General features: G+C 56.1%; 3 protein-coding genes across 6 annotated transcripts; all 3 read left to right on the top strand.

The window, feature by feature from the left end:
• Positions 1–139: 139 nt before the first annotated feature.
• FBXO24 (F-box protein 24) lies at positions 140–8,939 on the top strand. The gene is made up of 10 exons (XM_005893170.2): positions 140–349; positions 597–698; positions 819–1,002; positions 1,973–2,211; positions 2,464–2,698; positions 4,132–4,290; positions 4,563–4,684; positions 4,952–5,083; positions 8,048–8,218; positions 8,557–8,939. Exons 1-10 carry the CDS (start codon positions 278–280, stop codon positions 8,917–8,919), a joined length of 1,779 nt encoding a protein of 592 aa, XP_005893232.1. The 5' UTR covers positions 140–277; the 3' UTR covers positions 8,920–8,939.
• A 1,076-nt stretch (positions 8,940–10,015) lies between these two features.
• PCOLCE (procollagen C-endopeptidase enhancer) lies at positions 10,016–15,368 on the top strand. Its single transcript, XM_005893172.3, has 9 exons — positions 10,016–10,227; positions 11,060–11,168; positions 11,569–11,827; positions 12,685–12,809; positions 13,332–13,468; positions 13,810–14,045; positions 14,291–14,368; positions 14,500–14,670; positions 14,813–15,368. The coding sequence occupies exons 1-9, from the start codon at positions 10,130–10,132 to the stop codon at positions 14,953–14,955; spliced, it is 1,356 nt and encodes a 451-aa protein (XP_005893234.2). The 5' UTR covers positions 10,016–10,129; the 3' UTR covers positions 14,956–15,368.
• A 1,149-nt stretch (positions 15,369–16,517) lies between these two features.
• On the top strand, positions 16,518–19,323 carry MOSPD3 (motile sperm domain containing 3). 4 transcript variants are annotated; one of them, XM_005893173.3, is made up of 6 exons: positions 16,518–16,661; positions 17,108–17,375; positions 17,605–17,680; positions 17,896–18,125; positions 18,830–18,994; positions 19,106–19,323. In XM_005893173.3, exons 2-6 carry the CDS (start codon positions 17,171–17,173, stop codon positions 19,135–19,137), a joined length of 708 nt encoding a protein of 235 aa, XP_005893235.1. In that variant the 5' UTR covers positions 16,518–16,661; positions 17,108–17,170; the 3' UTR covers positions 19,138–19,323. The 4 variants fall into 4 exon arrangements, 3 of the variants coding, with proteins under 3 accessions (XP_005893235.1, XP_070218893.1, XP_070218892.1); XM_070362792.1 differs by lacking the exon at positions 16,518–16,661 and adding an exon at positions 16,769–16,920; XR_011462652.1 differs by lacking the exon at positions 16,518–16,661 and having other exon boundaries at positions 16,932–17,375; positions 18,816–18,994.
• Positions 19,324–21,155: the final 1,832 nt, after the last annotated feature.

Below are 21,155 nucleotides of genomic sequence, written 5' to 3'. Positions count from 1 at the left end.
GAACTGAGCTAGAACCAAGGAGCTGAGAGAAAATCCCAGGCAAGCTTGGGGAAAAATAGGTCACAGTGGCTGGGTAGTGAGGTCACAGAGAGAGGTTTGTCTGCCCCAGACTCCATAGGGGAGGAGCCTAGCAGGGCGAGGGGCCCCAGAAAGTCCCCCAAGCCCAGGCAGGGGACATGGTGTGGGAAAGGCAGCAGGGACGGGGGCCAGGGAGCTGAGTACGGGGGGCCGAGGGGCCCGGAGAGATGAGGGCAGGAGCAGGGAGGGGGCAGTCAGGATGGTGAGGAGAAGCCGGAGCCGGAAGCTGCAAAAATTGACCGGGCTGTGCAGACGGGAGGAGGGGCTCAGGGTGAGGGGGGAGGGCGGCGAGGCAAAGGGGGGCAGCAAGATGGCAGCCGGAGGTCAGGGGAGGAGTTGGACGAGGAGCCAGGCAGACAGGGAGGGGTAACCCACGGACCCAGAGGAAAAAGATGGCAGGCTCTGACAGCACAGAGCTGGGAGTCAGAGCAATGGGCCCCCCCAAATAGCAGTTAATAAGTAAGAGAAGGGAGAAAGAGAGGCATGACCTTCATGTGTGCCCCCTTCTCCTTGGGCAGGTAAAGCGGAGCTGCCCTTCATGTGGCCCTTCAGAACCTGGGGGTGAAGAGAAGAAGGGACGAGGAAACCCTGTTTCTGTTCAGTTGTTCCCCCCAGAGCTGGTGAGTCCTTGGGGGTGGGGGGGTTGGTGCTAAGAATAAAGGAACCGGGGGGCAGGAGAGCTGGAGAGGGGGTTGCCCCCTGACCCCTGCTTTCCCCGTCCTGCCCCCCAACCCCCGCAGGTGGAGCACATCATCTCATTCCTCCCAGTGAGAGATGTGGTCGCTCTCGGCCAGACCTGCCACTACTTCCACCAAGTGTGCGATGCCGAGAGCGTGTGGAGACGCATCTGTCACCGGCTCAGTCCTCGCCTTCGAGAGCAGGGTTCTGGGGTCCGACCCTGGAAGAGAGCTGCCATTCTGAACTGTACACCTTCCCCCAAAACCTCTAGTTCTCTCTGCCTCTGTCCTACCTTATCCTGGGGTCCCTCCTGCTCCATAAAGTGGTCTGATGACCTCAGTATTCCCAGCCATCTTCCAGGACCCCTTTCTCTGCAAGAAACTTATTAGATTGAAACACACTTCAGCAAGATCTTACTCCAAGTCTCTAGAGCTGCTCTCAGAGAGTGTCACCCAGAGCCCCCACTCCTTCTAGCATCCCTGCCAAGTTGCCCACCACATTCAAACACTTCCACATTTCGCCTTCAGACATCCTCCTCTCCCAACACCTGGAGTTTTCCCTCCTCTAAACCAGGATTTCTCAACCTGATCCCTAATAAAACTTGGGGACAAATAATTCTTTGAAGTCGGGTGAGGGGGCTGTCCTCTGCATTTGTGGGATGTTTACCAATTTCCCTCATCTCCACCCACTAGATACCAATAGCACCTCCCTGAGCTGTGACAGCCAATGTCTGTTGAGGGACAAAAATCACCCCCAGGTTGAGAAATATGCTCTAACCTCCAATCCAATAACTTCATCTCACACACCAGAGTGAAGGGAGATCCAGGTAGCACATCCAGAGCTAGGGACAAGGGAGGGCTACCAGCTTTTCCCAGTCATTCCTTTTCACTTCTCTTTCTACTTTTCTATGAATTCTTGTTAAGTCCTTTGATGTCTCCACTTCAATGCAAGTTTGGACCAAAGAAGTCCATACACTTAGCAGCATGTGTATGGCCCTGGGCTGAGGTCAGGCAGAGAATTTTAGTTCAGACATGGGGCGTAATTTCAGGTATCTTCTGAGCATTGCACAGGCCCTTTGAAAGGGGTCGTTCCCCTGGCATGGGGATGGGGAGGAGCTAAACACCCATCCACTGAGAAACCTAGTTTGCCCAAGCTCTGATTCATCTCCCTTGTGCCTTCCTGAGCCTTTAAATTTCCCTCTCTCTGTCTTCTCCAGACACAAAGGGCCTGTATTTCCAGGCATTTGGGGGCCGCCGCCGCTGTCTCAGCAAGAGTGTAGCTCCCCAGCTAGCCCATGGCTACCGCCGCTTCCTGCCCACCAAGGACCACGTCTTCATTCTTGACTACGCAGGGACCCTCTTCTTCCTCAAAAATGCCCTGGTCTCCTCCACCCTTGGCCAGATCCAGTGGAAGCGGGCCTGCCGCTACGTTGTGTTGTGTCGTGGAGCCAAGGACGTGAGTAACAGGACCCGGGCAGCCGAGACCCTATCTTTCCTCTGGGTCCCCAGGGCCACACCAGTCCCGAGCTGGCATCCTCAGGACAGCGCCCTCCTATACCAGGAACCTGAAACCAAGTCCGCATTTCCCAGCCCCGCACCCACGTATCTCATCACCTACCCCCGGATCCAGCTGCCCCAGCCTCATCCCACTGCAAGGTTCTAGATCCCGGGCACCTTCTTCTTGTCCCACTGTTGTCTTTTCCTACAGTTTGCCTCCGACCCGAGATGTGACACAGTTTACCGCAAATACCTCTACGTGTTGGCCACTCGGGAGCAGCCGGGAGTGGTGGGCACGACCAGCAGCCGGGCCTGCGACTGTGTCGAGGTGTACCTGCAGTCCAGCGGGCAGCGGGTCTTCAAGATGACCTTCCACCACTCCATGAGCTTCAAGCAGATTGTGCTGGTTGGTCAGGAGACGCAGCGGGCCTTGCTGCTCCTCACAGGTGAGGCTTAAAGCAACTTGTTTACATATTATTTTCCTACAGAGTCTTCAGGACCCATAGCAGAAGGTGGGGGGAGAGGGGCACCTCGTCCTGGTGTCGAACCAAGTATCTGCTTTGATCTCTCTGCTAGTCTAGGATTCTAGGTAACATGTCATAGGAATAAAGGGCCCTGCTGCAAAAAATGGTTTGGAAACCACTGTTCTAGTGAACACCTGATTTATTTTTATTTTTTTGCTGGTCTGCATGGCATGTGGGGGGCTTCCCTTGAGCTCAGTCGGTAAAGAATATGCCTGCAGTGCAGAAGACCCAGGTTCGATCCCTGGGTTGGGAAGATCCTTTGGAGAAGGAAATGGCAACCCACTGCAGTATCCTTGCCTGGAAAATCTCATGGATAGAGGAGCCTGGTGGACTGCAGTCCATGGGGTCGCAAAGAGTCAGGCTCAACTGAGCAACTAACACTTCCTTACTGATGGCATGTGGGATCTTAGTTCCCCAACCAGAGAATGAACGTGGGGCCAAGGCAGTGAAAATGCCGGGTCCTGACCACTGGACCACTAGGGAACTCCACTACTTTATTTTTTTGGCCACACCCCATGCTTGTGGGATCGTAGTAACCCCAACTCGGGATTGAACCCACACCGCTTGCATTGGAAGGTGGAACCTTAACCACTGAACCACCAGGGAAGTCCCTGCACTGATTTTTAAAATTCTAAGCATCCCAACCTCCACCAGGCACTGTACTTTATACCTGAACTACCCCCGTCTTTTTCTCAGTGTTCCCCAGATTTGACCACACTCCCGAGCCCCCAGACCTGAGACCTTCTGGACTTCTTTTTTTTTTTGGCCATGCCTCACAACTTGTGAAGTTGAACCCGGGTACCCTGCCATGGAATCACAGAGTCCTAACCACCAGGGAACACTCCCCCCTCCCCTCTGCCCTTCTGGACTTCTTAATGCTAGGCAGAGCCCTGAATCCCCAGACATCATTCTTCCCAACCAGGAATCAAATTAGATTCCACCAAATCCACCTGCTAGGTTTTCTCTCCACTTGTCCCTCACACTGAAGAACTCCCCTGGTTGATTTTCAGTGGTGAGAGCTGGAGGCCGGGGAACTTGAAGTCACCCCCCCATCACCGCTCCTTGCTTCTTCTCTACACTTTTCCCTCCAGCCCACTCTAGGGCAGTAAATGTTTTGTCTTGTTAGGGCTTAGGGAGTCTCTTGAGAAGTCAATGGAGTTCCCTGGTGGCCTAGTGGTTAGGATTCGGCACTTTGGGTGTGGCGAGCCCAGGTTCCATCCCTGGTCCAGGAACCATCCGGCATGCCGCACAGCACGGCATCAACAAATAACATTTTTATTTAAAAAGAAGTCAATGTGGCTATTGGAGGGTCCCTTCCCCCACACAGTTGTCTGCCTCCTTGTCCCCTCCCCCAGAAGAAGGAAAGATCTACTCTTTGGTCGTGAATGAGACCCAGCTGGATCAACCACGCTCCTACACGGTTCAGCTGGCCCTGAGAAAGGTGTCCCGTTGCCTTCCTCACCTGCGTGTGGCCTGCATGGCTTCCAACCAGAGCAGTACTCTCTACATCACAGGTAAGAAAGACAACTATCTTCCTGCTTCTCCAGACCCCAACCTTGGACAGACCTTCCAGATACAGAGCCCTCCCTTATCGTTATTCCAGCTCGGCAGGGGATCCATAGGGCATCCTAGTCAAAACAGGTGTTTAAGTTCCCAGACATCATAGCTGGTGCATTTCTAATGGGTGTGAGACTCCCCAGAACTTGCACCTTTCATCACAGATAGGGCCTGATCCCTAGGACATGGGTGCCCAAAGCCGCTGAGCTGAGGGCTCCCGACCCCCCAGACCAGGGGGGAGTGTATTTTGAGGTGCATACCCCAGGGGTGTATCGTGATCTCTTTGGGACCCTTCAAGCGTTTGACCCCCTGGACCAGCAGATGCCGCTTGCACTCTCACTGCCTGCCAAGGTAGGATCCTCGGGAGGGCAGGGGCGGGCAGGGCAGACCAGGGGCGGGGGCGCTTAGGGGACTGCAAGGTACTGAAGGTCTGAACTATGAGCAGGAATCAAATGATTGATCAGGGATGGAAAGGGGACCTGTGAGAGGGGTGGCATGGAAGGCGCAACTGGAAGCGATCAGCTGGGGAGGGCAGGTCAGCAGTGGGGAGACTCTGGAGCTCAGAGTTCCTCCAAAGACAACTGAACACTCACTTTGCCTTTCTGCCTTACTTCATAGATCCTATTCTGTGCTCTTGGCTACAATCACCTTGGCCTGGTGGATGAATTTGGCCGAATCTTTATGCAGGGAAATAATAGATATGGGCAGCTGGGAACAGGGGACAAAATGGACAGAGGGGAACCCACACAGGTGAGCATCCTGCCTCCCCCTTTTCCCTAATTCCCTGACCCCTGGATCTATCTCCACGCCTCTAATTTCCATAGAATCCACTTCTTAAAAAATACTGTATTTATTTATTCGGCTGCGCTGGGTCTTAGTTGCAGCGTGTGGGATCTTTCAATCGAAGCACGTAGGATCTAGTTCCTTGACCAGGAATCAAACCCAGGCCCCCTGCATTGGGAGCACGGAGTCTTGGGCACTGGACCACCAGGGAAGTCCCAGAATCCATTTTCTAATCCCTAGGAAGTCAACCAGTTTGTAATGCTTGTGCTACTGTTGCGTGTCTCACCCAGGTTGGCACCACGAGGTGAACTTTGTGTGGCTCGTGCTGTTAGGGCAGTAGGAGTTTAGTGACATGAGGAGACCTGGGTGGGCTGAAGTAACTCGAGGAGCTAAGATGTGAGCATCTCAGTGGGTTAGAGAGGATTCGGGTGGGTACCGGGAAAGGCATCCTATGTAACGGTGGGGGGGGCGGGGCGGTGGGGACACAGCTTGCGCATCCCTGGGAAGGTGGAAAGACTGACCTGACTGGAGCAGTGTTTTGGGATTCAGCAGCTACAAGGTGGTATTAAGGTGGTATTGTGTTTGTTGCTCAGTCGTGTCTGACTCTTTGCGACCCTGTAATCTGTAGCCTGCCAGGCTCTTCTGTCCATGGAATTCTCCAGGCAAGAATACTGCACTTAGTAGCCATTCCCTTCTCCAGGGGATCTTCCTGACCCAGGGATCAAACCTGGGTCTCCTGCATTGCAGGCTGATTCTTTACCATCTGAGCCACCAGGGAAGCCCTATAGGTGGACACAAGCCTACAGAAGTGTTGCTTTGGGAAAGAGCAGTTGTGGGTTCTGGAGCAGGAGAAGACAACCCCCCTGGATGATTGAGACTGGGTCACCTTGCCAGAGGGCACAGTGAGAGGCCCCCCAGAAGCTGTTGAGGGACACTCAGGCTTGAGACAAGGGATTAGGACTGGCACAGTGGGAGCAGGAACAGAGAGGAATGGAGATGTGAGGTGTTTTAAAAGAAAATGAACAGCCTCTGGAAAGTAATTACATACGAGGGCAGCAGGGCAGGATATAGTTGGCCCTGGAAATGGACAGTATCACAAGTAAACACGTCAGTTGGAGAGGAATGCTGGTTTCAGGGGAGAAAGTGAATTTAGCCTTTTTTTTTTTCAATGAAGAGTAAAACACTGAAATAGAAACGTCTAGCTGATTCCAAGTTGGAACAAAGTTGAAATGACAAAAGTAGAGATAAGGGGAGCAAAGCTGCGTGGTAGCCACCATTGTGGGCAGAGGGATTGAAACTTGTCTCAGAGACACACCCTCAAATGGGTACACCCTCAAATCTCATGGGTACAGAAAGTTTCGCCCAGGAGGGGGTGATTAATAGTGACAGTGATAATGCAGGAATATACTCCCTGACATGGAAAGATGGTTGTGTCTTTTTTTTGGCAGGGGTGCTGCATACATTATGCGGACTTCTCAGGTGCTTCAGTGGTAAAGAATCCGCCTGCAGTGCGGGACACGTGGGAAATGGCAGTTTCCATCCCTGGGTTGGGAAGATCCCCTGGAGGAGGAAATGGCAACCCACTCCAATATTCTTGCCTGAAAAATCCCATGGACAGAGGAGCCTGGTGGGCTACAGTCCGTGGGGTCGCAAGTGTTGGACACAAACAAGCATGCACGCACAGCACAGGTTATGCAGGATCTGACCTGCCCAGGGATTAGACCCATCTGCCCTGCAGTGGAAGCACAGAATCTTAACCACTGCACCACCAGGGAAGTCCCAGTTGTGCCATACGTTGTGTGTGTGTGAATACATATAGATATATATGGCATATCTATCTATCTATATAGAGCTGCATCAGGTCTTAGTTGCAAATCACAGGATCTTTGGTCTTCATTGCAGCATGGAGGATCTTTAATTGCAGCATGTGGCATCTAGTTCCCTGACCAGGGATCCAACCCGCCCCTGCATTGGGAATGCAGAGTCTTAGCCACTGGACCACCAGGGAAGTTCCCATACTTTTAAGAAAAAAAAAAATCAAGAAATGGTTTACACAGCACAATCCCATTTTTGTTTAAAAATATACAGCTTGTGTATGTATATTTATAGAGGCAACACTGAGGAAGAATGCCCAGCAAGAGGTTAATAAAAGGCGGTGGGGCTTCTCGCAGTGATAATATTTTATAATTTTTCCTATAAACTTTCCTATAGTGGCCATAAATTATGTATCTACATTATCACAATTAAAGCGCTCAGTCTCAGGAGCGAGCATGCAGGAGAGGCCCTGGGATTTGCCTGCTGGGAGGTCCAGTGCCTTAGGAGAGAAGTCCCAGCATAGTAGGAAGTCAGATCACAGAAGCTTCAGGTGAGACCTGCTGTGCAAAGAACAAGAAGAGGCCCACCTCAGACTGATTATATAGCCAGTCTTGCCGCCTAAAACAGAGGTCAGAAGCAGCAGGAGTCGGGTGGAAGTGTTTTTCCAGAACAGTGTGGCCATTTTGAAAGGTAATGATATGACAGACTGAAAATGCTAGAGATGGAAGGAAGGAGTCCGTGGAAGGCAGCCCTTCCTGGAATGGCACAGGGATAGAGAGGCTCTTTCTTCCCCCTCGAGGCTGGAAGGCAGAACAGAGACTGGATAGGCGAAGGCCTGGGGGTGAGACCAGGATGCAGACAGCAGGCCCTGGCCTTGGGCAGGAAGCCTGTTTTCCAGGGAGCGGAGAGGAGGAAGCAACAGCTGTGCTAGCGCTTCTGTGCTCAGACTAGGGCTGCCGGAGAACCGAGGAGGAGTCATGCTGCCTGTCCGGGGACGGGGAGGCTGTTCTCCGGCCCATCTCCTCCCTCCCCTCGTTTCCCTAGACTGCCCTGAGCCCTTCTGTCACCCTAGTCCCTTGGCGTTCCCCACTTAGGGACCACCCCCTGTGCCCTCAGGTCCATTATCTCCAGCGCCCCATCGCCCTGTGGTGCGGCCTCAACCACTCCCTGGTGCTGAGCCAGGGCTCGGACTTCAGCAAGGAGCTGCTGGGTTGTGGCTGCGGGGCCGGAGGCCGCCTCCCCGGCTGGCCTAAGGGCAGCGCCTCTTTCGTCAAGCTCCACATCAAGGTCAGAGCCCAGGTTCCGACAAGTGGGCAAGAGGGGAGGGCAGGAGCCATCAGGCCCAGGGGGACTGGAGCTGGGGATCCCACCAGGACCCAGGGACCCCACTTCCCAGCACCGCCCACTTCCCTTTCCAGCAGTGTACCATGGTTCCTGGCTCTCCCCCTGAGCTGATCCTGCTGGCCCTCTCTGACCTCACACGACCCTGGGGCTCAGCCAGCCAGCTCACTTGCTGGCTCCGGGCTGGTCTGAGTGGGAGGAACACAACAGCTGGGGCTTCCAGGGAACCCCGTCCTGGGCACCCCCCCCACCTGCTCAGCCACGCCCTGTCTCCTCTCCCCCAGGTCCCTTTGTGCGCCTGCTCTCTCTGCTCCACCAGAGAGTGCCTCTACATGCTGTCCAGCCACGACATTGAGCACCACCCAGCCTACCGGGACCTACCAGCCAGCAAGGCAGTGGGGACCCCTGAGCCCAGCCTGGGGGCTGGAGCACCCCAGGACCCTGGTGGGGTGGCCTGGGCCTGTGAGGAGTACCTCAGCCAGATCCACAACTGCCCCACACTGCAGGACCGCATGGAGAAGATGAAGGAGATCGTGGGCTGGATGCCCTTGATGGCGGCACAGAAGGATTTCTTTTGGGAGGCGCTGGATATGCTGCAGAGGGCTGCTGGAGGGGCTGGCCAAGGCCCCCCACCCCCTGAAAGCTGACCCCTCCTCTCCTAGTCTCACCCCCTGGAGGGAGAGTGTGGCCTGGGCCAGGGGCTAAGGAGAGCTGGAGTGGTAGCAACAAACATGGTGTGCGCACGCGCGTGGGGAGGGGATGCAGGGGGGTGGGGCCTGCTAGACATGCCAGGGTGGGCAGGGAATGGTTTTGTAAGATGTTCAGGGGGCTGCCCAGGAGGGGCCCCCAACCTGACTATCATGGACGAAAGATTTGATTGACAAATAGAATAAAAGGCTGAATCGAGGCCTGGTTTGGAACCCTGGGGCCTGGGAGGAACCTGGGGGTGGGGGTGGGGTGCAGAGTAGAAGCAGCTCAGGCTGTCAGTTCCTGCATCCATCAGCTTCCTCTCCTCTCCAGCCCCTACTTGGTTCTGCCACTTGGATCCTCCATCCACCAGACTGTGCAAGTCGCTTCCTTCTGACTCCATCCCAGAGCAGCCAGCCACCCCCAACCACTCTCCTCCTGCTTTCCTTCCAGATCTGAGCTTACACGTTGTCCTTTCCCTTATTTTCTACTCCATCCTCCCCTTCCTCCATAAAGAAGACACTCCCTTTGCCCACATACCATGCCTCCCACCCCCTACCCATACCTCCAAGTATTTGAGAAAGAAGATGGGTAAGCAACATTCTTTCTCTGTGGCCTGGTCTGGCCCTTGGAGGGAGAGGACAGTAAACATTTGAAGTTGAAAATAAGCTGGAGCCACGGGGTGGTCAGGAAGTGAGTGATTAGAGGTTGGGAGTCCAGAGAAGGACTTCCTCTGGGTGCTGAGGAAGTGGGAATGGGGAGGTGCACGGGGTGGGCTGGAGGGTCCACAGGAAGGACCCCAAGCTGTGCTGGAAGGATGCTTGGGCTCTGGACAGAGCAGGGTTGCTGAAGACATTCCTGGACCGCCTGGATTATGCTGAGAGCCTGATGCTCGCTCTGCCCTTCATTGCTCCACCCCCGCCCCACTAGGTCAGTATTTGTGTGTCCTGGACCTAGAGAGGCCCCTGGACTCGCCACTGTCCCGGCTCTTCTCTCCCTGTCCCGCCTTCCCCGCCGCCCGCCCCACTGGCCAGTCCCCACGCCCACACGCCCGAGGCTGCCTCATCTGGCACTGATTATCCGCGCTGCTGCTGCCGCTGCTGCTGCTGCACTCAGCCGCTGCCTCTGTCTTGAAGACCCCAGCACTTCTCTCCACCCCCGCCCCTGGCCATGCTGCCTGCTGCCACAGCCTCCCTCTTGGGGCCCCTCCTCACTGCCTGGGCTCTGCTGCTGCCTTTCACCCATGGCCAGACCCCCAACTACACCAGGTAGGTCTCTTGGCACCTTCCAGATGGCTTGAGTGAGCTTCAAATCCCTAATTCCAGGCGGGGGAAGGGGTTATCCCTGTAGATCTGGTGGCTTCTTTTGCTAACAACCGCCCCGCCACCGCCACATCTCCCTACCCTTCTCTGGCCCCCAAGTCCTCCTTCCCTGCTGCCAGACCAGTGTTTCCTGTGGGTCACCACTGCTCCCCATTCCTCCACCATCCATCCTCTCCGCATCGATCTAGACCCTTGGCCCCCCCTCATGGAACCTGAGAGCACCAAGACCTTGAACTTGCCTGGTGGCTGGACGTCAGGATTCCAGGAGGGAACTGAAGATGGTGGGGGGAAGAGGGGAGCGCAAGGGAGAGATTTGGGAGTCAGACACTCAAGCTGTTAGCTGGAAGTAGAGAAGGGCAAAGGTTGGGAGCGCAGGGCCCTGGCTGCCTCATCCCCCACCCCTTCCCAACCCACCCCCTGTCATGGCCTCCTGTCTGTGTCCACATCTGGAAGTAGTTAGGCGGCTCCTGTCCTTACTGCCAGGCAGGGTGGGGGGGGGGGCGGTGGAGAATGAGGGGAGGATTCCCGGAATTCCTGTTGGGGTGGGGGGTAGGGACTCTGAGGGGCTGGAGGGACAACCAAGTGGCTGGCCTGCTTTCCCTGATCCTCTGCTGGAGTGTTTCCCACCGCAGTCCTGTTCGGGCTGGCCGAGGCCGCCTCGGATCCCTTGGGCCTTCCTCCCCCATTCCCCTGGCTCCCTGCGCACCTCCCATCCTCATTACCTCCTCGCCTCTCCAGCACACCCCCACTCAGAGCTGACCTCTCTTCTGTTCTCCAGACCCGTGTTCCTGTGCGGAGGGGATGTGACTGGGGAGTCGGGTTACGTGGCAAGTGAGGGTTTCCCCAACCTCTACCCTCCCAATAAGGAGTGCATCTGGACAATAACGGTGAGAAGGCCCTTGTGGCCACTCTTCCCTCCTCCAAGTGTCTGAGGCCTGGGTCCAGGCAGCCAAAGGCCAGACTGCTAAGGGAATTCCCTCCCTGCCAAGTCCCACCATTTCTCCCTGGGGAAGTCCCAGCCCCCTCCCCTCTGGTCAGTGCCCACAATACCACGTGGCAAGTGACCTCACACCTTAATGCAGAGCCTGCTTGTCCATTCCCACCTTCATCCACACCCGCTCTGGTCTCTCCACAGACCTCATTTGGGTCTTGGTGCAGTCATGCACCATCAGACTGGCCCTTTTAGGCCCAGTCTCTGTAGGAAACGCTTGGGGGAAAGAGAGGTGCCCTCTGCCTGGTGGTGTTTGGCCTGACTTTGCAGGACCCTGCCCCTGTCCCCACCGTCAGGTCCCTAAGAGCCAGACTGTGTCCCTCTCCTTCCGAGTCTTTGACCTGGAGCAGCACCCCAGCTGCCGGTACGATGCTCTGGAGATCTTTGCCGGGTCTGGAACCTCGGGCCAGCAACTCGGACGCTTCTGCGGGACCTTCCGACCCGCGCCTGTAGTCGCCTCCGGCAACCAGGTGACCCTGAGGATGAGATCGGACGAGGGCACGGGAGGACGAGGCTTCCTGCTCTGGTACAGCGGGCGGGCCACCTCCGGCACTGGTGAGACCTCCCTCACCTCCGCCGCCCCCCTCTCCTGGCCCCGCCCCCGGCGCAGGCCCCACCCCAGCCTTAACCTCCACCCCAAGAGCCTGGGGCCCCCATGATCTCCCTTACCCTTCTTCCTCACTAACTGCCCCTTCAGTCCCTCCTCCCCGTCTTCTCTCCCTCCTCCCGCTCCCACCCACCCCCTCTTCCAGGGCCCCCCCCAGGCGCGAGGCGGAAATGGGTCACCGACCCGCGGGTGGAATGGGCGGCCTGGGGTTACTGGGACGGTGAGTAACGCCCGCCCCCGTCCGCAATCGGGCTCCCTCTGATGGGCGCGGGGGGCACCCCCGGGCTGGGGGACTAGGTTCCCCCCGACCCGGAGCCCCCTACACCCAGCCCGGGGGCTCCCGATTGCGGTCCCATCACCCCCCCCTGGCGGCAGAAGTCTCCTTAAAATCTTTAAGGCGGGGACTTCCCCAGAGGGGCCTCGGGGCTGTGCCCCAATTTGAGGGCACCCTCACAGCAAGGGGACTTCCAGCCGTGATGGGGACTTTTCTGCCGGGCCGGGGAGATGGGATCTCCCAGGGGAAGAGGAGCAATGTGGCCTCGGGTCAGGGGGAGGGGCAAGAAGGGAGCGGGTCCAGTCAGTTCCTCCCCACTCTTCCACCGCCCGCCTGGGCGCCCATTGGTCCAAAACCTCCCCGAGCCCCGCTCGGCCAAGCCCCATCTCTGCTAACCTTCCCCCCTTCTTTCCTCTCCCTCCTCTCGCCCCCTCCTCCTGAGACCCAGACATCTGAGCTTTCTGCACGGTCTCCTCCAGCTGACGAGGGTCTCCACCGCCCCCCACCCCCACTCCTTTCTCCCCTCCCCAGAGCACCAATTTTGCGGGGGGCGGCTGGAGAAGGCCCAGGGAACCCTGACCACGCCCAACTGGCCCGAGTCCGATTACCCCCCTGGCATCAGCTGTTCCTGGCACATCATCGCGCCCCCGGACCAGGTACTGACCCCCTGCCCCGGTTGCCCTCGGGGACCCGGGCGGCGCCCTCCAGCATGCAGACTGCAAAAGATTTACTGAACATCGACAATGTCCCCAGCACTGAGCTTGCCATGGTGGGGAGCACAAACAGACCCAGACCTGCTCGCACCCAAACAAAACATGTAAAATCACAACTGTGAGGAGCCTTACGAGAGCGAGGTACCCGATGTTGATATATAAACGGATTCGTGCGTGTGTGTATGTGATGGTGACGCTGGAGGTAGACTCTGGGTCTTTTCCTTGAGAATGAGCCAGGGCTTGGCCTTGCGGACTGCGGCGATGGAGGGTTCCGGTGAATGTGTGTGTTCCTCCGAGCCGCGGTGTGAATGCATTAAGAGGTGGGTTCCAGGGCCCGCGGGCGATGAGACAGGAGGCCCCGGCGAGCGGCCCGGAGGCGGCGGCGGGGTGGAGGAGGTGAGAACTCCGCACCCTCCCGCCACCCGGGGTCCCCCTGCGCAGCCTCCGCCTCTGCCCCGCCGCCAGGTGATCTCACTGACCTTCGGCAAGTTTGACCTGGAGCCCGACTCCTACTGCCGCTACGACTCTGTCAGCGTGTTCAACGGACCCGTGAGCGACGACGCCAAGCGGCTGGGAAAGTTCTGCGGCGACACAGTCCCGGGGTGAGGGGGCGCCACCTGGGTGGGCGACGGCGTCGGGGCGTCTCTACAGCCCCAGGTGCGGTAGCCCGGGGCTCCCCGCGGCCGGCGGGAGGGGCGGGGCTTAGCTGAAGCCGCGGGCGGCCTACGCGTCCGCCCCAAACCGGGTGGGCGGAGCAGATAGCGGCCCAGGCCGAGGCTTGGCGCCAGGCCTGGGGTCCTTGGATCACGAGGCCAGTGGAGCTTGCGAAATCGAGAAGCTGATGCAGCTAGCCGTGGGGCAAGGGTCAAAAGGCCGCCGGCCAGGGCAGGGAGCAGGATGCGCTACCCGCCTGACACCTCCCCCGATGCCCCGCCGCCCGCAGTTCCATCACCTCCGAAGGGAACGAGCTCCTCGTCCAGTTCGTCTCGGACCTCAGCGTCACGGCCGACGGCTTCTCGGCCTCCTACAGGACCCAGCCTCGGGGCGCCACCGAAGGAGTCCCAGGGGAGGTCGGCTTGGGCCCCAAGCCCGGAGCCGGGCCCAAAGTCAAGCCTGAAGTCCCACCTGAAGAGAAATCCAAAGCCGCACCTAAGGCAGAAGCAACTCCGGTGGGCCCGGGTGAGTCTGGAAAGGGAGAGGAAGCGACGCAGGCCTCAGGGAGCTGCATCAGACAGAGTTCCTTCCTGCGCCCATTCATACAGCACCCACGAGCGCTGCTTCTGTGCTAAGGACGGGCACTGGGTGCTGGGACCCAAAGCTGGATAGAGCTCTGAAAAAGTTCAGTGAGGCTTTTGTGGGGAAAGTGGTCCTTCCTCCCTGCTGGGTAGGTTGCCCTCCACTAAGGGTGCGCCCTCCCCCGCCAGATGCACCCAGTGTCACCTGCCCAAAGCAGTGCCGGAGGACAGGCACCCTGCAGAGCCACTTCTGTAACAGCGACCTGGGTAAGAAGCCCGTCCCCCAGCTCTGCCCTTCCAGCGCCTATAACCGCTCCTGTCCCCAAAGCTCTCCCCCAACTTCTGGTTCCAGCCCTGCCCTGGCCTCCAGTTTCACCTCTCGCCCCTCTCTCCCACAGTGGTGACAGGAATGATTAAGTCCATGGTGCGGGGCCCAGGGGAGGGTCTCACAGCAACTGTCAATGTCACTGGTGTTTACAAAACCGGAGGCCTGGACCTGCCCTCTCCACCCACGGACACCCTCCTGAAGTTTTATGTGCCCTGCAAGCAGTGCCCCCCCATGAAGAAAGGTAACGGAGATGTGGAACTGTAGAGGGAGACTGAGCCTCATGAAAACGATGGAGGTGGCAGAACCTGAGGGACTGGGGTGAGGCGATATTTCTATAAACTCTCAGTTACACAGATCCTCAGTCCCTCTCTCCCCTTCCCTAGGAATCAGTTACCTGCTGATGGGCCAGGTGGACAAGAACAGAGGTCCCATCCTTCCTCCAGAGAGCTTCGTGGTTCTCCACCGGCCCACCCAGCACCAGATCCTCACCAACCTCAGCAGGAAGTGCCCCTCCAAGCCTGTTTAGGCTGCTCGGGTCTCAGGCCTGAGCCCAAGCCAACCTCCACACCCTGGCCCTAGGGGACCCTTTTCTTATTCAAATAAATGTTTCTAGATTGAGGAAGGGGTCACATTTCCATTTCTATGGTTTTGGTGCTCTTGGAGGATTTGTTTTCATTCCTTCATTCAACTCAAGGGTTACTACAGGGAAGAATGTAAATTGAATCTTGTCACCCCTTTGCTCAAAATTCTCCCATATTCTACACACACACACAAAATGGCAACTATTAATATGCAGAGGTGATGGATATGTAAATTAGCTTGACTGTGGCAATCTTTTCACAATGTATACATATATCAAAATGTCCAGTTGTACATCTTAAATATATACAATTTTTATATGTCAAAGATATCTCAATAAAGCTGTTTTAAAAAAACAAATTAAGGGAATTCCCTGGCGGTCCAGTGATTAAGACTCTGCACTTTTACTGCCGAGGGCCCGAGTTCAATCCCTGGTCAGGGAATTAAGATCCTATAAGCCACGTGGCACAGTCAAAAAAAAAAAAAAATTAAAATAACTCTGCCATAGTTTCCCATTAGTCTCAGCATAGAATCTGAAGTCCTACTATGGGCTCTGAGGCTCTAGGTGATCTGTGTCCTCTCTCTCACCTCCTCTCATCTCTGAGTATTATCTCCCATTCAGCCTCTTCCATCACACTGGCCCGTTGGCCATTTCTAGTACACATTTGCTTCCAGGTTTTGCTCTTGCTGTTCCCTAGATCTGGAATTCTCCACAGACATCTTGTGGTCCACTTCCTACCTTCAATCAGATCTCAGCTCAGAAGTTCATCTTAGTCACTCACTCATTTGTTCATTCCAAATGTCAGGGACTGTTTCAGGTGCCAAAAATACAACAAAACAGAGTCCCAGCTCTTGTGAAGAGGAGAGCACATTCTACCTGAACAGAGATAAACTAAACACCGAGGTCAAGTAGCTATAGGAGTGCTATGAACGAAGAACACAAAAGCATGATAAGAGGAAGGCAAAGGGAGATTCTATATTTGACAGGGTGCAGAGAAGACTTTCAGGTAAGATTAACTTTGTTTTGCTCCACTGCTAACCAAGTGTGTGGCCTGGGGTGACATTCTTCACCTTGTTGAGATTGTTTCCTCGTCTGAGAGTGGAGTTGATTCGGTGGGATGATGTGAGCAGCAGGACTGAACCATAATTCCCTCTGCAAATATGATGAGCTCCGCGCAGTAAGGAATCAAGAGAAGTGCTGTGGGCATAGATCCGAGTCCAATGGGGAGCAACATTCAACTAGTACTGTAGAAAACTTTTGTTGCTGCGGAAGCTCTTAGGAGAGCCTGGGATTGAAGAGGAAAAAGGAAAGAGAGCTCCCTTGTGGGATGTGATTGTAGTGATTCGGACAGCCTCAAGGGTGGGAGGAAGGAACAAAGCCCGACTCCCATCTTCGCTCGGGCCCCTTTCCCTAGCCCGCCGCCCCACTTATTCCAGGGTTAGCGTTCTAGCCCGAAACGCTCGTCAAGGGTTACGTCACTGGAATCAAGCCAATCACCGCTTTAGGCGCACCAATCAGCGAACAGTCATAGTTGAGTCGAGGCCGCCCGGGCCAATGATAGAGACCGTACGGCGGAAGTGCAGGAACGGTCTCCCGGAAAGATGGCAGCCCTGGTCCGGCCACAGGTTGATTGGCAGGTGCTGTGACCGGAGGTGAGCTTCCGAGCCCGACGGAAGCCCAACAAGCTCAGGAAGTGATCGGAGGCCCAGATACAGGACAGCAAGAGGCGGAAAGAGCAGCTCCGGAAGAGGCCGCGGCGGCCGGCGGAATCGGGCCTCGGAGGCAGGGGGCGGGTGCCCCGGGCGCCCGGAAGGGGCGGGGATTATGGAGATCAGGAACTAAGACGGAAGACTAGGGCCTGGGCTGGGAGGCGCGAGGGGCCGGGTTTCCCGGGTGGGCGTGACCCTCGAGGTAGGGCTTGGGGGCGGGGCTTAAGGGGACCCAGGGCGCTGCTGGGGGAGAAGGGTTTGGGGGACCTGGGCCTGGTCTGCTGGGGGGGCCTTATCTAGCGGGGTTCTGAGGCGGCGGCGGCGGCGGAATCACCCCACGCCCTGCTTTACGGTCTCATCCCGTTCTCTTCGCCCCTCTCACCCCTCAGCTTTATACTCCAGGCCCCGTCCCCTGAGCTCTGCCCTCGGATGTTCCACCGCCCAGAGCTTGCATGCGCCGTGGGGCGCCCCAGGACCAGGAGCTGGTGGGTCCGGGGGCTCCTGGGCGGGGGTCCCGGGGCGCCCCTCCTCCCTCGGGACCTGTTGTCCCGGTCCTCGTCTTTCCCCCGGATCTAGTATTCAGGGCGGACCAACGGAGCGGACCCCGGCAGCTGCTGACCCTCTATAACCCCACGGGAGCAGTGCTTCGCTTCCGAGGTGAAGGGGATGGGCGCCTCATACTCGGGATGTGGGGACTGGCGGCAATAGGCTGGGGAGCTGGGTGGGCTGGAGGAGTCAGATGAGTACGGTTGACTGTCCGGCCTTGGCAGAATGGAAGGGTCAAGTCCAGTCCTAGGGTAGAAGGCTGGGGGGACTCCATGGGCGAGGCTTGTGCAGGATTCTCTGAGGCAGTAGTCGATCGATCTCTCTGTGCCTTTTCCCCCAGTGCTGTGCACAGCACCTGCCAAATACACAGTGTTTGACGCGGAAGGATACGTGAAGCCCCAGTCCTGCATTGACATGTGAGTGAGCGGGTGGGGAGGCTGATGAAAGCCAGTGGTCGCTGCCAGCTTTCTCTGATTTACCCTGCTGTGACTTTGGTCTCAGAGCTGGTGCTCTTCAGCCTGTTTTTCCCCACCTTCTGTCTGCATCCCTAAGGGGGAGTTTCCTGGGAGGGTGGGGCCTGGATTCACTTGGATCACTGCCCCTCAATGGGCCTCTCTTTTCTCCCGACCAGTGTGATTCGCCACGTGGCCCCCCATCCCAGGAACTATGATGTCCAGGATCGCTTCCGCATTGAGCTCTCTGAGGAGGGAACAGAGGGCCGAGTGGTGGGGCGCAAGGACATCACCTCGGTTCTGAGGGCCCCAGCGTACCCCCTTGAGCTTCAGGGACAGTCTGACCCAACGCCCCACCCAGAGCCTCATTCCTGGACAGCATCATCCACAGCCCAGCCCTTCCCAGAGAGTGAGTTTGGGGATGGGAATTCTTGAGTTCTTTGGGGGGAACCTAGCATGACCTAAGAGGTGAGTTCGTTTGGAGTAGAAGAGGTTTTTTTGTTGTTGTCGTTGTTCTGGGTTTTTGTGGGGTTTTTGGTGCCCCTTCTGGACTTGCAGACTCTTAATTCCCGGACCAGGTATGGAACACAGGGTCCTGGAAGTGAGCGCAGAGTCCTAACCAGTGGACCGCCAGGGAATTCCCTTCCGGTTCAACCTTTTGCTTTTTGATAGTAACATTTCTAAGAGTTAAGATTTTATATCAGGTTAGGGGAAAAGCAGACTTCGCAGTTTCCTTGGTTTCTGGCCTCCACCTAGAGAGAAAAACTCTTCCTTTAGCTCTAACTCCAGTACTTCCCATCCTGTGTCAGCTCAGTTCAGTTCAATAAGAAATGCGGGTTGAGCAATTACGTACTATGCTGTGTTCTATGGGAGACAGAGGTCCCTGCCTGACACACAGGTACACGGGAGCCAGTAATCAAGGCAGAGCTGAAGAGCGGAAAATGATGAGGGACCAGAGGGGAGAGGGTTTCTTGCGCTGTGGGGACAGGGGCTCCAGGGAGAAGAGGACGCTTCCAGTGTCCACCGAAAAGTGGGTACACCTTCCACCTTCAGCCTCCTCCCTGGGCCGACCAGGAGTGGAGGCTGGAGCTCTTGACAGCCCTTGTTCCCCAGACCCTCACCCGCAACTGGCCACCAGCTCCTTCCTCCTCTTCTTGCTGATGGGCACAGTCTCTGTGGCCTTCCTGCTGCTCCCGCTCCAGGATGAACTTGGCAGCCAGCTGCCCCAGATCCTTCACGTCTCCCTGGGACAAAAGTTGGTGGCAGCCTACGTCTTAGGTGAGCCCAGTGGATCCAGGCCCAGAGAGAGGAGAGTGGGGGCTAGAAAGAGGGTATACAGAGCCAGCAGGCTCTACACACGACCTTGCTCTTTCTTCCTCCCCTCTCCAGGGCTCCTCACCATGGTGTTCCTCCGGACCTGAGCTCTGCTCCACCTCCACGCCGCTTCCCGGGGCCAGGACGTGGACGTGGATGTGGACGTGCAACAGCCACTGTGATGTTCATAATCTCCTCTCAACTCCTGCTTCCTTCTTCCTGCCCATCTCCCCCCAGACTTAGGGATTTGTTATCTTTTTCCAAGTTGAATCAAATAAATTTGTAAAACTGAACTGAGAAATATGTAAGAAACACGCCCCCATCTTCCCATGTCATTCCTCCAGTTCCTCCTACTTCCTTCTAGAGGCCCTTTGAGGATTTAAAAGACCTAGGTTGAGGCCTGAAGAAGGAAATAGCAACCCACTCCAGTACTCTTGCCTGGAAAATCCCATGGGTGGAGGAGCCTAGTAGGCTGCAGTCCATGGGGTCACTGGGAGTCGGACACGACTGAGCGACTTCACTTTCACTTGTCACTTTCATGCATTGGAGAAGGAAATGGCAACCCACTCCAGTGTTCTTGCCTGGAGAATCCCAGGGACGGGGAAGTCTGGTGGGCTGCCGTCTATGGGGTCCCACAGAGTCGGACACAACTGAAGCGACTTAGCAGCAGTAGCAGCAGGTCGAGGCCTGGTGCTGCGCCAAAAAAACCACGTGATCTCGAGCAAGCCATTTAATTTCTCGGAGCTTCAGTTTATGCCTGTAAAATGAGGGAATTGGGAAAGTTTATTCTTAAGATTCCTTTTAACTCTGTCTTAAGGAGAGGATCGTGTTGCTAAGCCAGCATGTTGTTGTTCGTTCACTGTTGTGTCCTACTCTTTGCGACCCCATGGGTGGCAGGACACCAGGCTTCCCTTGTCCTTCACCATCTCCCGAAGTTTGCTCAAACTTATGTCTGTTGTGTCGATGATGCCATCCAGCCATCTTATCCTCTGTCGCCCCCTTCCCCTCCTGCCCTCAGTCTTTCCCTGCATCAGGGTCTTTTCCAATGCCAAAGCTGAAAAGAAGCAGACACATATACCACCTATTCCCACCTGCCGTCGAACTCAGGTATCACCATCTTAAGGCATCAGAGCCTCTTGCCAGGCTTGCCGGGAGGCTTTCCTTCCCCAGAATCCTCTTCTGCCTTTTTGTCTCTTTCTCTGCTTTTATTTTGTCTCTTCTTTGACCTCAGCCCCTGAGGCTAAGAAACATCAAGGTCCCTGACAAGATGGGGGGAAGTGGCACTGCCTGACATAAACTTCAGCCTAACCAGGCGGGGAAAGTGAAGGCAATGGAAAAAAAAGCTGCTTGAAAGGCAGGCTTCCAGCCCTCCTTCAGATGCAAGGCGATAGGGGAGGAGGGGAAGAAGGACAGCCAGTGACACTGGCAGATAGATCCTTGATTGGGAACAAAAATCAGCAAGATAACGTGCAGACAGACTCGGTCTGCTATGCTGCTAGAAGGTTATCAGTTGCTCCAGCTTTGGTTTGGAGGCCTTGGGAGCTGCCCCACTGCCCCGGGGGGCCTCGTCCTTCCCACACCCAGAGCAGGGTTCAGTGACATGTGAGTCTGATTCTGTGCAGAAGGTGGCAGCTTGTGTCTAGGATGTGAGCAGGGCTCTCCCCACGGCCCAGCAAACCCCTCACCAAACCATTCACACTGGCCTGGCTGTGCCCAGGACCCCCAAAAGGCATTTGAGGTATCACACTTGAATGAGCTTGCTGGTATCTGCTGAGAAAAGGCCTTGCTGCAAGTGAGATCCGGTGGGAGGGGCTTGGAACACTTTTTTAAAGCAGATTTCTTAGAAAACAATGCTGAGTTGGTGGCAATTGGAGTGGGTGGGTATTAGTTTCCAGTGGCTGTTGTAACAGTTTATCACAAACTATTGGCTTAAAACAACAGAAATTAATTCTCTTATGGTTCTGGGGGTCTGAACTCCAAGATGAATCTTCTGGGTATAAAATCAAGATGTCCCCAGATCTGGTTCCTTCTGGAGGCACCGGGGAGGATGTTTCCTTGGCTTTTCTAGCTTCTAGAAGCCATCTGCATTCCTTGGATGGTGACCCCTTCTTCTATCTTTAAAGCC

This window comes from Bos mutus, chromosome 25 (assembly GCF_027580195.1).
Source record: "Bos mutus isolate GX-2022 chromosome 25, NWIPB_WYAK_1.1, whole genome shotgun sequence".
NCBI lineage: Eukaryota > Metazoa > Chordata > Mammalia > Artiodactyla > Bovidae > Bos > Bos mutus.
The sequence above is the reverse complement of the archived record's forward strand: the minus strand, read 5'-3'. Positions and strand labels throughout refer to the sequence as shown.

Coding starts and splice junctions, on each gene's coding strand:
- FBXO24 (XM_005893170.2), top strand. CDS start 278: ATGGTGAGGAGAAGCCGGAGCCGGAAGCTGCAAAAATTGACCGGGCTG. Junction 2,699..4,131: donor GGCCTTGCTGCTCCTCACAG/GTGAGGCTTAAA, acceptor CCCCTCCCCCAG/AAGAAGGAAAGATCTACTCT. Junction 8,219..8,556: donor TCGTCAAGCTCCACATCAAG/GTCAGAGCCCAG, acceptor CCTCTCCCCCAG/GTCCCTTTGTGCGCCTGCTC.
- PCOLCE (XM_005893172.3), top strand. CDS start 10,130: ATGCTGCCTGCTGCCACAGCCTCCCTCTTGGGGCCCCTCCTCACTGCC. Junction 11,828..12,684: donor GCGGGCCACCTCCGGCACTG/GTGAGACCTCCC, acceptor TCCCCTCCCCAG/AGCACCAATTTTGCGGGGGG. Junction 14,671..14,812: donor GTGCCCCCCCATGAAGAAAG/GTAACGGAGATG, acceptor CCCCTTCCCTAG/GAATCAGTTACCTGCTGATG.
- MOSPD3 (XM_005893173.3), top strand. CDS start 17,171: ATGCGCCGTGGGGCGCCCCAGGACCAGGAGCTGGTGGGTCCGGGGGCT. Junction 18,126..18,829: donor AGCCCAGCCCTTCCCAGAGA/GTGAGTTTGGGG, acceptor CTTGTTCCCCAG/ACCCTCACCCGCAACTGGCC. Junction 18,995..19,105: donor GGTGGCAGCCTACGTCTTAG/GTGAGCCCAGTG, acceptor TCCCCTCTCCAG/GGCTCCTCACCATGGTGTTC.